At 30.7% G+C, this 16,972-nt stretch overlaps 1 protein-coding gene across 1 annotated transcript in view; it reads left to right on the forward strand.

Moving 5' to 3' along the window:
- LOC132792185 (heterogeneous nuclear ribonucleoprotein L) overlaps positions 1-15,957 on the forward strand; it is a 144,886-nt gene extending 128,929 nt beyond the window's left edge. Inside the window, 1 exon segment of the mRNA XM_060801440.1 lies at positions 1,864-15,957. Coding sequence (XP_060657423.1) covers positions 1,864-2,000 — 137 coding nt within the window. The 3' untranslated portion in view covers positions 2,001-15,957.
- Positions 15,958-16,972: the final 1,015 nt, after the last annotated feature.

Genomic DNA, 16,972 nt, shown 5'->3' on the forward strand with positions numbered 1-16,972 from the left:
TTTGAGGCCTCCTTCTACTCGTTTCTTCATTTTGCCCTTTCCTTGGGCCCGCATTACGATTATTACTTTCATATTTGCATTTTGTGTTGCCATTTTATTTACCTTGTCAACATGGCAATTATTTCATCCACAACAACATCATCATCATCGTTGTTGTTGTTGTCGTCGTTTTGTTTGCAGCAATCTCTCTCGTAAAATAATCAGTATTTGATTTACAAATGATTTTAGCTTGACAAATAAATTGTCGGTTGTCATTGTCAAAGTTCTTAGCGATTCAGGTTTCGATCATCAAATTCATTCAGTACTCACTCGTTCGCTGCAAATTAAAATTAAAATCGCTGTATTAATTTAAAATAACAAGACTTAGGTATTAAAAATACGTGTTCTTTTATTATAAACATTAATAACTATTTGAAGTATCAGTCATGGTAATTTGAAGTACTTGCCCCAAAAAAGTAGATTTATGTAAAGCAAATAAATTGTCATTTCTAAAGTTCTTAGTTCTCAGTTTTATTCATACAGTATTTCTGATTACTTAAATATGTAAAATATAAATGGAGATTTCAATTTTACTCTATACAAATATTGACAATGAGGTCTGAAAATTTGTGCCCAAATTCGACATTTGATTGCATTCGATTTGATTGAAGGATTTTTTATTTGGCAAATGACTATTCAGTCTTTCATATATATATATTTCCTTTGCTAGTTATTTATTCCAAACTTTCATTAATTCTTTTCGCAATACTTGCCCCAAATAATGCGGACAAAAATAATTTGCATGCATTGGCCTGGCATTGGAATACTGTGCCACTTGTTGTTTGCAGCTTTGCTGCGCGTGTCCCTGCCTTTGTTTACACCTTGCGTAAAAATCTTTTATGCAAATAGCCAACGAAGCACACCGAAGAAAATGCGAGGCAAATGCATGTAGAATGCATGTATTTTGTCAATATTTTGGTGGGTGTTTGCATATTTGTTGATGCTGCTGTTGCTGCTGCTGATGCTGTTGCTGTTGCATCGAGTGCCGCTCGAGTGCATAGTAAATAGTAATTAAAAGTGTAAGGAATGCAAATACACTCGAAATACACAGCATAAACACACTCACGTCGCGCACACACATACATAACCCGCAGAGGCATGCAAATAGCAAATGCTAAATGCAAACAGATGCCATTGCATACTTTCAGGCTGTGAAATTATGCATCTAGCAAATATTTATGACTATGTGGGTATAACTGCGTGTGTTGTTGCTGGATTTATGAAGCCTTCCTCATGTGTGTGTGTGTGTGTGTGTGTGTGCTCTCTGATGGTTGGCAATTTTTACGTTTGAATGATTTTGATTGCATTGGCCTGCGGAACGTGACCGAGCCAAGTATTTTTATGACGGTAGCGCCGCAATTTAATTGGCACATAAAACTTGGTTAGGCGGTTTACCTACCTAGTGCCTCACTCAGTAATAGGAATGAGCCAGAAGGATATTGAGCTTAATGATTTTAATTGCACGTGGCAAATAAATTGAGCCTTCTATATAGGTTTGGTTAAGGCTTTCGGTTAGGCCATAAATGGAATGCATCAAAGTGGAAGTTAGCGTTTTTTCCGACCATTTTCCATTCATTTATCCCCCAATATCATCCCAATCACCGTTCCACCTCCGCCTTTCCCTTCTCCGTCCACCAATGAAAACTCTGCGAAAAGCAAAATAACTTAATTCAGATATACAACACTTATACACATTACTACAACAATACTATATGAATAAAACATGTTTTTTGTAGCAACAAAGGAACCCATTTATTCTATAACTATGCATTTTCTCTCTCTCCTCTCCCACCTTTCCCCCACCACCCGCACGCACATTTGCAGGCACCAAATTCCCATTCATCATGAAGTTGTGCTTCTCATCGTCGAAGAGCATGAACGGCGCCTGGAATAATGCGGCCAATGAGGGCATGATCGAGAAGGAGAATGACGGCGATATCAAGGTGGAGATTTACAATTGAGATTTGATTACCATTGTGTAAGCAACAACAACAACAACCAGCCCAGATTGCAACACACAATACATAAGAAAACAAACAACTATAACAACAAGAGCATGAATGCAGCAACTTTGAAGATGGAGGAGTAAACAAAAAAAGGAGGCGAAATAGCATTGGATGGGAAGAGAAACGAAGAAGCAGAGGAGAATGACGACACATCGGCAACAATAATAAATTTAGTAATTGTAGCGCAAAAACAATTGCGAAATTGAATGATGATTGGAATACATATTGATAATATTGATATATGATCAGAGGGCAGTCTGCACTCTGCAAGAAGAAAAACCAACACTGGGGATTACAAATTAATGATAAATTGCAAATATATAACACATACACATACACACACACACACTTATACATTAAAAACTACAACTTAAAGCTAATACTTAAAATCTTAAAACAATTCGCAAACGCATGTAACTTTTCTACGCGCCATTTACTTTAAAATCGAATCACAATTTAACATTATAATTAACACACAACAACAAAATGGCGTCGTTCGAAAGCTACACACAGACAGACACTGACACAAAAACACACACAGACACTTACACACATGCACTTTACATGCGTTTGCGTTACGTCAACATCATCAACAAATAACAACAACAAGAACAATTGTTATAAACTTGTGGAAGATTAGAAAAAAAATTAGGTTAAATAATGGTTTAGTTGCATCTAAAAACACCAAAATTTTTTCTTATTTTTTGTAAAGTTTTTCGTGTGTGTTTTTCACTTAATGAAAATTAAATACAAACAAACAAGAGATACAACAAACAACAATTAACAAAAACAAATTGTAAACAATGTAATATGAAATTAATATAATACTAATAAATATAAAATTTAAACACACACACACATCGCAAATGCAAATGCAAAATTTTACAAAACACATTTTAGTTAATTATGTCAAAAAATATATATTTTAATATAGCAACCAAATGCAACACCTAAAATTTCTTTGGACAATATTTCGAACAAGTATTCATGTGTGAGGCAGAAAATAAAAAAAAAAAACATTAAAATATTTATTGAAATGTGAAAAAGAAAAAGAGAAAAAGATGCGAGACAAAACGTGTAAAATTAAACCAAAAATTTAGCAATTTTAAATCAAATTTATTAATTTTAGTTATGCGAATTTCAGAGAGAAAAAACTTGCACAAGCCAATGTTTTTACTTTTATGTTTACTTTTGATTTTCTAAAAGAGTAAATATTAACAAAACAAAACAAAACAAAACGACGAAAAAGACAAAAGAACATTAACATACTTTTTGTGCTTAATTTACAAAAGTTTCAAAAGGCATAAATTTATATGTATGAGCTGTAATGTATTTAAATTAAATTAATATTAATTATAATTTTACACTAAATGTAAAAAGCAACAACACTAAAACAACAAACAAAAACAAAAAAGAAATGAAGAAAAACAAACAATTAAAACAATTATTGCAAAAGCATATTAAATATAAAACTTAATTTTTAAGTGCAGCAAAGAACTTGAGACAGGCATACATAAAAAAGAAAAAGAAAATATAAAAAATATTTTTGAGGCGTTTTAAGGTAAACAGAAGAGACAGAGCCAAACATTTCAGAACTAAAAGTATACTTGGCGCGACGCATTAAATAAAAAAAAAAAACAGAAGGGAAAATAAAATTATAAATAATTTAAAAAGAAAAACAATATCAGCAATAAAAGCAACAGTAACAACCATATCAAAGGCGTATGTTAGATTAAATATAACAGCAAATAAAACGAAATGAAAATAAAATAAAATAAAACTAATAACAATACAAAATTATATAACAATTTCATTTGACTTTAGTTTAAGCAATCTGCAGTTAAGTTATACCCCACAAACATTTTTTAGTTTTTATTTTTAGTTCTATGTGACAGTCTGTAAATTAAGCAGGGCGAAGTTCTATATAGAGTACATATATCATATATAATATAGCACCTTTGTTCTAAATGCAAATCAACGAATACTATATGATGTACTATATAGAGCCGTAAAACGAATTTTTCACGCAAATCGCTTTTCTCATCATTATCATTAACTTTCTTTTCGTCATCATACTATGTGCAATTATTGCTTTAAACTACAACAAAAACAAAAAAACATCAAGAGAAAGCACTTCATTTATTTATTTGTAGCAATCTTTTTGATCATTTTATTCGTTCGTTTGTTCATCCCCTTAATTATTGATTTTTGCCTTATGTCTTAGTTTTTATGTAAATTGTTGTAAATCGTATAAATTGTAAAATATTTTTCTATAATTAAGTATAATTGTACTTAATTTAGTGATTTATTGAGAAAAGGAAAGAAGAAACAAACGGAAAATCTCGATTATAACTAAATCATACAATTTATTTTCTTAAGAAGTTAAAGCAACAACGATCTTAAAGCTCCTAATTAGTGCATAATAATAATAAAATAATCAAATATATACATATAATACAATTCAACATGGTAGCTACAACATGGTATATAAAATCAGAAGAGAGAGAGAGAGATCATAAACAAAATATTGATTTTATAATATCTATAGGAAAACAACATTTTACAGCATTGTATAATTTTAATTTATATTCTTTATGCATAAAACAAAGTATATATAATAATAGTTATATATAAATATATATAGACGGACGTGTTCGAAATTCTATCATCATTTCTGCACGGGAATGAAAGTTGATTTCAGAATATGCCTGAATATATATGTAATTTGTTTTATTTAATATTTAAATTTTGTTGTTATTTTTTTTCTTGTGTGCCCAAAGTTTGTAATATGCGCGCTCATTTTTTTGATATAAATATATATGTACGATACATGTAAATTAATTTAGCACTTTGTTTTTGTTTTTGTTTCATTCTTCAATCTTCATCAACAGATCATCAGAAACATGGAAATAGTTTTTATATGGTTTACAGGAATTGAAACGTGACAAATAATTTGCTAAATGATGATACTAAATATACTACTTTAATGAATGACACATCCAAAGAACGCACAGCCCTTTCCCCATTTATATTTTTTACTTTCTTCTTTTGAAATAAAATAAATAATAAATCAATTAACAAAAAAACTATAAAACTATACCAAAAACGATATGCCAAATTGTTAAAGCGAAAATCCTGAATTTTTAACATATCGAAATTTATAAGGCGGTTTAAGTTAAACGATTTTACAATTTAGGCATAACAAGTGTATTTAAAAAATAAATACATTCCCTGAAGAATACTTTCAACAAACTGCTACGAAAAACGAAAAGAGAAAAAGAACATAATCCATTTGTTGAAAACAAACAATATATATGATCAAAGATTAATGATATAAACGCCCAAGCAGCAAGTATTGTATCCAAATGATTAGTGTTAAGCGATAATAAGTTATGATTAGTGTGCTTAAATCGATAATTCCAAAAATAATGAAAATATTAGCAAAATTATTTTCATTTTATTTTCTAACTAGTCAAAAACAAGTTAAACTTTACTTTATACGCATTGGAAATCAAATACAGATCTGTTCCGAAATCCTCTATACATAATGTATTATCATATTTTTTGGGTTCCCGAAAGAAGTATTCAGCGGAATTGAATTCGGAACAGGTCGTTGAACTAGTCAAATTTTGTTAAGGTTGTCAGCAAATTGAATTTGTTAAGCAAATAAGCGCACCCAATTTAAGTTCTCTATTTTTTTATTTTTCGTATATTTTTTTTTTTGGTTAACTCTTTGCAAATGCCGCGTAGTTTTCAACTCTAAAAAAAAATGCGCATGGGGCACAAGGTAGGTGCTGTTTATGAATACGATAAAACTCGAAATGAATTTTCACCATTTTAATACCAACAAATATCCGTTGTGTTGAGGCGTTCTTTGAGCGATATTCAAAACGGTTTTTACTTAGTTCTTGTAATTCGCATTATTCACACTAATGATTACACAACAACAACAACAACTTTATTAAGAACAAAAACAAAAAATGGACCAGTTTATTCAGCATTGAATTAACAACCACCAAGAATCAAAAACAAAAAGAAATTATATACATTATATAAATTGATGAAACCGTCCAATTATGAAAAAAAACAGCAACAACAACAACAACAAGAAACAACACCAGACACCAGACAAAACACGAGTTGAAAACTGCTTTCCCAAAAACCTAATCTTACGATCGCCCCTGTTGCTGCAAACATTTCGCATTAAGCCTAAAAGCATGCTACGTTTTTAGTGACACTAGGGCGATTTGAATATTTCCATGCCATGCTGCTTACACGAGTTACAACTACAAAGCTACAAACAATCAGGCCAAATCCGAGCTCCACATCACATCAACATGTGTTGTTGAAACATAAAGCAGAAAAGTCTCTGTGCTTTTGTGGGAACTTGGAAATGCTCTGAATGGAATACATTTTATTTGTGAAAAACAAAAACATTTTTAGTTGCAAAACAATTTTTTGTTTTGATTTTTGTATTTTCCAGCAAATGAAAAGAAAACAACACTAAACAAAATAACAAAAAAATTAAAAAAACAAAAACCAACAACTTTGTACACCGAAACGAATTCATAATAATCTATGATGAAATGCATATTTGAGAGCAATCCAAAAATTATGAAATGAGAAAACACGTAGCGTAAAAAGCGAAAAACTACATATGAGAAAAAATGCATAAAAGATACTACAACTATATTCTTATAGGCTTATAGTTTATACTATACTTACATACACACATACAAGTACTTATATATACATAAAAATACATTTAACGAAATATTTACATATAACTATACTACTTACATAGATATACTTATAAATATTACAACAGAGGGCATAATCACGCATAGCAAAGTAAAAAATACTAACATAAACACACACTAACACACACATACACTCTCACAAGACATATGATATGTGTATATATCTTAAATATATATAGTTTTTAAACATGATGAAGTAGCGCGTGTCAATTTTAAATTCAAAAGCGAAATGAATTTAAAGCGAATCTGAAATCGCTTTGAGAAAACATTACCAACAAAATACTTTACATAATTACACCACAAATTACACAAACTACACCAAAGACAACAGACAGACACATGACACAAGACACAGACACAGACACCGACACAGACACACAGACAAAGGACGAAGGAAAAGGATGTCAGGCCAACAGGCAGGAAAGTTTTAATACTAAATAAAGGACAACTGCATAGTGTAGTCGTAATTACTGGTGATAATTTTGAAAAAATCTTAAAACAATATTATTAAACAAAAAAAACGAAAACGAAAACAAAAACCAAAAATAAAAATGAAAAAATATCTAAAAAATGAAAAAAATGCAAAAAAAAAAATATAATCGAACATAAACTGACACAACGTACTGTTATTCGATGCGTACGCGTATTATTAGCAGCTATGGATTTTTCCCCAACATCCTCAATCCCTTCTCCCCTCAGCCCTCAAATAGATGTCTATATAAAAATATATACTTATATATTCAGATCATTCCTTAATGTTAGTATAATAATAATTTCCGGGCACACTAAACAGAATTCCAATGGAAAAGGAGGAAATAGATGAAAACAGTTCGAGTAAAAAAGCGATATACTTGTGTATTTCTTCAGTGTATTAGTAAATTAGGCATTCAATTTAGAGCAAGAGCAGTATTTAGTTTTTCCCATATTACAGAGAGTGTTTTCCCAACACTCACTGAAAGTCGCATACAACAACAACAATTCAACTGGGATCTCATTGTAAAGGTGCTTGCGATTTAAAGCAAATGCTCCAAATAATTTATTGGGTATTTTAATCGCAATCATTGCTCCATATCAGTGTGTGTGCAATAGATGCTTGTGTGTGTGTGTGTGTGCATACATTGAAGTCTCCTATAAAGTAGATGATGTCGCTCTATGCTTAAATTGAACGGCGTGAACTAAGCGCTGACCACATTCAAACCGATTCTCTCATTGATAGGAGTTAATTTAGTGCTGCGCATCAATTTTAAACGTTTTCGTTATCAGAACGGAAGTATCTCTCTTTGCATTGAGATCGATTGTAAACCGATAATTTATAGAGAAGAAATGCAAGTCTGAGTTGTCGATAAATATTCTCAGTTAGCCAAGCAGATCCCAGAAGAAATTTACTCTTAAAGTACATGACATCGACCGGTTGTAAACTAACACACACACACACACACAAATGAACACCCACAGACACAAAGAACAAGAAATTACAAGACAAAATACACACAAACACACGTAGAGATGTGAATACTTATATATTCTCTGCTTAAGAACGAGAACGCTAGAGTCCCAGACAAGTTGTTTATTTTGGCGTGTGCAATATATAAGTATAATTTGACTTGTGTTTAGTTAACACAATTTCACGTATTTAATAATAATAGCAATGTTAATATGTAATTTAGTTGAATTTGCGTTGAACGTTTTAGTTTAGTTAATGCATAAATTTAATTTTAGACTTGTTTGTATTATGGCGAAAATAGGTATATTGTTTCACACACTCATACACACACACACACACATACACAAACGAACACATAGCCACTTGTTAAACTAATCCACCGAATAAAAACAATCTCATTAACTAAATTAATTAAATTAAAAAAAAAAACAAAGCATAATCAACAATAACATTTTGCATCTATTTTCGCCAAGCTTTTGCTTTTCTGTTTGCATTTAGTAGCACTAATATTAATGCCGCGACTGTAAAATCGACGCTGCAAAAAAGTGCAGCATACTTTGAGGGTGCATTCAAAAATCACGAGTGAACAAGAACATGAAATGAAGCGATAAAATAAAAGAAGACGAGATTAAGATGAATATGAATTAGAAAGCATCAACAAAAGAACGATATCATAGAAACAAATTTAAATTGAATTTTCTAAGTGTTTAGTCGAAAAAACGCGTAAAGATCGTATCGTAATTTACTTAAAAATAGAGAATAATAAAAATACACTTAATACTAACACACTACATATGCTACATTATAAACTTAACACTTACATATATATACAAACATAACACTCATACATAAATACATTCGTACATACATACATACATACATGCAGTCATACATAATAACATAAGCCTACAGAATGCAACATAATCAGATCAACCAAACAACTTTTGATAACAACTTTTCGATATTTATTAACAATTTTTGAAACACGTTTCTGCGTCTCGAATACATCAACATCAACATCAACATCAACACCAACACACACACACACACACATGTACACATTTTCAATACGATTGCTATGTGCATTGAAATATCCATCAATCAGCAGAATTATATCAAACTGAAAGTATCGAATGAATCCAATAACAAATATCACACAACAGCAAATTTGTTTATGCGAGTATATAGACACACACAATCACTCACACACATACATACATGCAAACACTCACACTCACACGCATATACAGTCACACACAATATGACAATTTATAAACAATTATTAAAACTACTATTTATTAAATGTTGTTAGCATTTCAAAAACAAAAAAAAAAGACAAAAAAAAAACAAAAAGAAAAACGCTGTAGTGCAAATGCAAAAACAAAAAATGAACAAAACAGAAAATTGTATGCAAAACATTAAAAAACATATTTAAATTTAAGCGAAAAATACAGAGAAATTCGATACAAACGAAATATCTCAAAAATACATAAACAACCACAACAACCAAAACAAAACAAAACAAACAACAAACAATACAACAAACAAAATACAAATACATAATACAATTCTTTGATCTTGAGCGAAACAAATAAATGAAAAACTTAAACTTATACACAAAAAAAAGAGAAAAAAAAACTCAAAAGAAAAGTTTGTTTTATTTCCACAACAACAACATCAAGAACAACCAACAACAGAAATATATCATTTATTTCGATCTTAACTCACTTCAAGAAACTCACCGTATACTTTTATCATATTTACAGTTAACAAGCAGTACAACAACAACAACAACAACAACAACAACAGACAACACTATAACAAGAACAACATCAGTAGAGTTCAGTTAGTGGCCGCATAACAACAACAACAAGAACAACAACAATGAACAAGCACTACAGTCACCAAGTCCTCCTAACCAAACCTTCAACAACAAATACAACAATATTAACAACAACAACAACAACAACATCAACTACAGCTACAACAAGAACAACAACAACAACCACCTCCATTACAAGAACTAGAACAAGAACAACAACCGAAGTAATCGTAATTCGTTCTCATTTAGACAACAACAACAACTGCATGAGAACACTTTGTTTATGATAGAAGATCTGCAGACTTGAAACTTTATAAATAATTTAAGAATGCAATAAAATCACAAAGAAAAATAAGACATCTGTAGTGTTGCACTTATCACATTTTATTGTCAAAACTGTTTTAAATATTTTTGAATTTGTGCCATTGATAGAACATTCGGGAATTCCACCTACAACTAGTTCAATAAGTTTTTTAAAGTTTTCATGCAGTTGTAAATATTTCTATAAAATTTCCAAACCAAATGAACTTCAGTCCCAAATTCCTCTGCCTGCTGCATGTGGTAAGTAATCGATATAGCCACAATAATGTTTAACAAACAAATTTGTAAATTTCATTCAACAATAAACAAAAGAATGTAAAGCGTTTGATTTGACAGTTGAAACCAAACAATTTTGCCTTGGGTATGATATTAATCAGAGAAGCGCAATCAACTTGAAAATTTAATTAATCCTGTTTTGCTTTCAAATCATTTATGCTAGGAATTCTCTCGACTAAACAGATATCCTTTGCCTTTCTCACATTGTCCATTATTATTCAGAACTCCCAATATAAAATCGAATCAAAGCAGGGAAAATAAAGCGAAAGCCTCAACAATTTAATTTAGTTCGTGCACAAAACTAATAAACAAACCCAACAGCAACAAAACAAAAATAACAAAATACACAAATAAACAATAATAAAAGATGTGACATGCGGGAAGCGGCGGCAGCCAAAAAGCGTGAAGCAACAAACCAGAAAATGAAATGAAAATGTAAATCGAAAAACCAATTCAAACCATGCGGAAATTTGCGCAAATGTATGGAAAAATGTTGCGCCGCTGGGCATTTGGCCTAAAACAAATTAAGCGGTTTATGTGCAACATTTTGCGGCACTTCTTCTCTCTCCTTTGAGGGAGGGGCAACACAAAAAAGTTTAATAAACATTGTGCCATACGTCCCGATGAGCAATTTCCTATAAACTCGTAACTCTTTTGCTTTGATTTCGTTGTCAAAATTTAGTGAACGCTTGAGTAAGTTTAAGAAATTGCATTGAAAATTGTTTAATTAAGGTTGTGGCTTTGAGGGCCTAGGGCCAAAAGTTTTTCAAAAGCAGCTGCCTCAAAGGTTCAAGATGCTCAATTTATCAACTCTCCCGCATATATAGTAGAAACGTAAAGTACGTGTTCCAAAATGCCAAACCCAGGCAGTTCCATCTCTCTATCAACCTTCTGCGTGTGTCCGAGCGGCTCAATAAATAATTTACTTAAGCTTAAGTTTTATGTAAAGCAGCAGATTTTGCATTGGCTCGTTGTAATCCTTTGTCTATTATTTCATTTAACATGGCAAAACCGAGCAGACCAGAGCAGAGCCAGAGCCGAGCACAGACTTACATAAATATTCCATTTGCAATGCATGCCAATGGCAATGCCTTGGACCATTGTGTCTAAAGGTTTATCCTCATCCCTAGTATTTGCCTGCCATTGTCATTTCATTTAGGTTCTCTTCTATCTTCTTATTCCCCTCCAATCTTCTTTTCTACGTGCCTTTCTTTTTACTATCCCAAACTAATAACACACAAACGTGCAACGACGAGTATTTATCTATGGTTAAATTTATTTATTTATTTTTCTACTCATTTGAAACTCTTCTTATTTATTCCCTGGCTTTTGCAAACGCTTCTCGTATTCTCTTTACTGAAAGATATACCCATTAAAAATGCAAGGAATAAACTTGATTCAAGTGTAGCTAAAGTCACATTCCTTTTATACAAAAACAGTTGAATTTCTCGATTGGAGTAAAGGATATCATCTAGTCTAGCAAGATATATTTTGTCTCTAGGTTTTTAGATATTTTGTTGTAGTTGGCGTTAAATTGCATGTCGCATGTCCAACTTGGTGACCATTGATTGATGGCAATTGCGAATTGCCAGAGAGCTTTGGACAACAATGAAAAAATGCAACATTGTTCGAACTCCCTCAAAGCAGCTGCACAAACAAATACACAAACAACGCAATAAATAGTTCAAATACAATGTGAAAAAGTGTGCTAAACAATGAGAATTTCAATTGATAAGTTGCAACCGGATATTGAAAATCGTGCTTGAATAATTTGTTACAGAGTTTACAATTTATGTTCGAAATCGTCAATTTGGTGCTCCATAAAAGCCATCATTTATTATGATTGGAAACTCACTTTGCGAGCTTTATCTAACAATTTCATTGACAAATTTTTTCATGAAAGAGGGACCAAATTTATTTTGATCACAACTCCAGTTATTTTGTTATTTAACTTGCATTCCCAAAAAAGAAGAATACATAATATAAATAATAATAATAATACTTGAAAACACGATATTTAACATATAGCCTTGATAAAACTATTGCAGTATTTACTTTACAAAAGAAATTCAGCAATTCTTTTTGCAAATAACTAAAAAGCGCGTCAATTTGTAAATATGAGTGAAAAGAAAGATCGCAATAAATATGGAAGAAAACAAAAAAGTGTTAAACTAAATATTTGTAAATGGAATGTTTAAGTAATAATAATAATGACATTCATGTATAAAAAAAAAATTTGTATTACATTTTCTTTGCTTTTTCCAATTTATTTTGTATTTTTATAAATGTGTTGCCATAAGGGAAATGATAAACAACAATGTTAACGATAAAAATAAATTTAAGCAAATTGTATTGAGAAGAAAATGGGGTACAATAATTTACATTTATTAAAAAGAAAAAATTATGAGATGAATAAAAATAATGTGGCAGATGCAAGGTCCAGATGGAAAATGAAAGGTTCAACAATTTGCTCTTAGATATCATAATTGGATAGCTGTTTTTCTCACTTTGGAACGTAAAGTTAAGCATAGACTAAAGGCATAATTAAAGTAATAAAAGAAAAAGAAGATTAACAGCAACAATAAGCTACACCAACTAAATATAAACGCACTTCAATTAACCTTAGCTTAGTGTCAATTGTCTCTCAATTATTTTTTCGGTGGAAAGTAGAAATCTGCACAATAATCGAAGTTAATTATAGTATATAGATATACCATAAACTCAATACAAAAATATACAAATACCGAATAGAATACGAATAGTCTAGTATTAAATGCACTTACTGAAATTATCATTTACAAAATTCGGGTGTAATTAGAATTCTAATTTGTGTACTTAAGCAACAAGAAGTTCGATCAAATGCATTTCCCGATGCGTGCGAACCAAATGATCCTAATGTCAATTTCAAGTTAAACTTAACTGTAGTTGTGTAAACGTAAACATATACATATACATTTACATACATACGTACATATGTGTATATACTTGCATATATACTGATGTAGTTGCGTAATTATTAAGTCGGAAAAGCGAAAAAAAAAGAACACACAAATAAACAACATAAAATTGATATGCAAATCGAGTTACTTTAGCTACAACTAAACGTATTTTATGTAGTTGCAACACACACACATACACACACACACATACACAATACTACTTTAGCGAACTCGCGGCGATAGTTAATTTAGGAACACAGACACACATACATATACAAACAATAGAGATACTTACACTTCTTGGCATGCAAAAATATTGTAAAAAGCAATTGAAAAAGTGTGATGATAGCAAAACTAATTCGAGTTGCTCATTCGCAACACGAAATAAAGCTGGTTGAATTCCTTGTATTCATCACACAAGAAGAGAAGAGGGGAGAAATTATTCAAATGTGATTTTGCTATATATCTTTTATATATATATGTATACATACGCACTTAATTATGTACAATTCGATGGCTCTGGTTTATGCAGTCGCATACTTTTAGACAACATTTATTGTAGCATACTTCTAGGCTAATGCTCTTAATGCTAACTGCAACTTTTGTTTGATGCCAACGACGCCTTGCTGTCTCTGTGTACTCTCATCATTTGACTATCACTTTCAGTTTCAATTTGATTTCAAATTTCACGAATATTGATAATTTGAATTTCGTTTCACCGACTAAATGTATAAATGGAGTCCAAGTAAAAGCCACCGCCTCTAACTATTTCTAATTAATCTTAGAGAAAATTGTGAACAAATTGTGTCTATGCTAACTGTAAACTATAAATAAAGACGAACAAACAAAGTATAAGAAAACATTGAACGTATATAGATGTGTGTGTATGTAAGTGTGTACTCGTACCCGTTAACGTACTTGTACTTGTAACTAAAAGCTACTTATATACAGCATATACACATTATAGTAAACTATACATAAACAAATATATATATATATATATATATATATATATATATGTAATGAGATATATATATATACATAGATATACATATGTACTTATACAGGATAATCTTATATACATACGCAAATCCTTTTTGGACAAATTTTTCGATGTTGCTAATACGGTAAACAAATAATTACACACATAGGCGACACTTTCACCCAGAGAAGTGTACGAAATTATTGTAAGTTGTGGTGCAACCTGGTCGAGTATAAAAAGAAAAGAAAAATAATTATAAAAACCTATGAAATAGATAAATAAACCTGGCTAATGCAATAGGCTAAACCAATGCTTAAACAACGTTTCGATTAGATTCATGTGAAAAAAGAGGCACAGAAATGAAGTGAATGTAACTGGTAGAGGATTGTATTTTCTTATGCTTGAGAACATTTATAGAACATCCGAAATTATTATTCAAACGAGCATTCTCTCCGCCGATCATTGACTAGTGTCTATAACTTTCTATCCAACATGTTTTTAGAACTACCCACCAGCTGCTCTTCCAAACAAGACGCAAAATCAACACAAAAACCAACTATACAAGTCCTTTTCCAATGCAATGCAAATGAAAAAAACAAACATAACAAAAGATACTATACAAAACGTACTTAGATGAGTACAAAGATATGTGTAGACGTACTCTCATAATCTGAATATCTAAAGACATGTTTTGCCATCACTATAAGAGATGCTCTTCTCAACGCTGACTGCAGAAATACCACCATATTTAACTAAAAGAGTAAAACTTAAACTTAAAGCATAAACTTACGAATCGAACAATTCTTGAATATATATACATACAAAATATATATATTTTAAAAGCGAATCAACTGTCTCAGATCAAACTGAGGACAGATCCAATGCGAAGCTCATGTATACAAAACATCAAATACAATTTAACAGCAAATAAATTTAAATGAAAATAAAAATAATACTAATACAAGTAATACATACATCAAATATATTTTATTAGTAGCAAAATTTGACAACAAAACAAATGAAAATAATATTAATTATAATAAATAAATATAAATGTTATATATGAACTAAAGTTAAGTGTGTATTGAATATCATTGCAACAACTAACAAAAATAATTAAATAAAAAAGGCAACTAATCCAACCAAAAGTTGTTAAGTTTTTCCGCTTTAAGTGTCAAATTAGCTAAATATTGTAATTATAAAAGAATAAATAATAATTGCTTGATAAAAACAACATCAACCAAATAACAAAAAAAAAAACAAAACAACTCTAAAAAGACAAGAAACAATTTTTAACTGTTAGCGCAAATTTTAATTGTAAAAAAAAAACAAAAAAGAAATACAAACAAATTATTTAGTTAAGCGCATTGCGACATTTGTTAACAAAATTAGATTTTATTTAATTTTTAATAAAAACCAATAATAAAAAATGCCAAAAAAAATATATATATACATAACATATATGTAAACGAAAACACAAGCAAGGTAAAACGTTACTTTGAGGCCCAAAAATGTTGTCTAATCTTACAAAAGAGAAAACATGAAAATAAAATAATACATTTACCTACCTAACTACAGGCGACACGAAATGGAGATAAACGACGAATGTTAGCCGTGAAAATCCGCATAAAAAAATATATGAGAAAACCAAAAATAAAATGTTCATACATAAATGTATTCGTAATATCAGAACATTTAATATACAAATAACATAAATACGAACCACAATAATAATTAACAGAGAAACAAGTGGCAAGTTATAATGAAACTTTATGCATACAACAATATTGTAACAGCAAACGAAATGCGAATAAATAAAAATTAAAATTAAATATTAAATTGCAAGCGAACACTTTATTTTGGTATGCCAAGGGAGATACTGGTTGTCCTTTCTATTATCGATATTGTGGGGTCCATCGACATCATGCTTCACTTTGAAAGGATTTAACGTATAACTTAACTGGTTATATTTTATCTTTCTCTCTCCGGACAGAAACATTCGCACTTTTTTGGGACTCACAGAGAGAGAGAGAGAGAGAGAGAAAGAGAATGAGCGACTTGCTGGGTTCCCTATCTATCGCTAGTTATAAATCCAATTTGAGCTGGAAGCCATAAAACATTTTCCGGATAGGTAAAAGTTATGCATGTTTCCCATTTAAGTTGGAGTTTTGTTGTTGATTTTGCACACTCTGAATATATGTACAAGTGTGTACAACATTTGTGTGTATGTTTATATGTGGATGATTGTGTTTGCATGTGACAACAATACGCGGTGACTTTGGTTTTTTCCCCATTTAATGCTCTAGTGTTACGGCGGGTTTCAAATGGCAATAAAGCGAGGGCAGCAATTGACATCATCGAAAATTAAGTTCGTTGGTTTGAC

This window comes from Drosophila nasuta, chromosome 3, assembly GCF_023558535.2.
Source record: "Drosophila nasuta strain 15112-1781.00 chromosome 3, ASM2355853v1, whole genome shotgun sequence".
Lineage (NCBI taxonomy): Eukaryota > Metazoa > Arthropoda > Insecta > Diptera > Drosophilidae > Drosophila > Drosophila nasuta.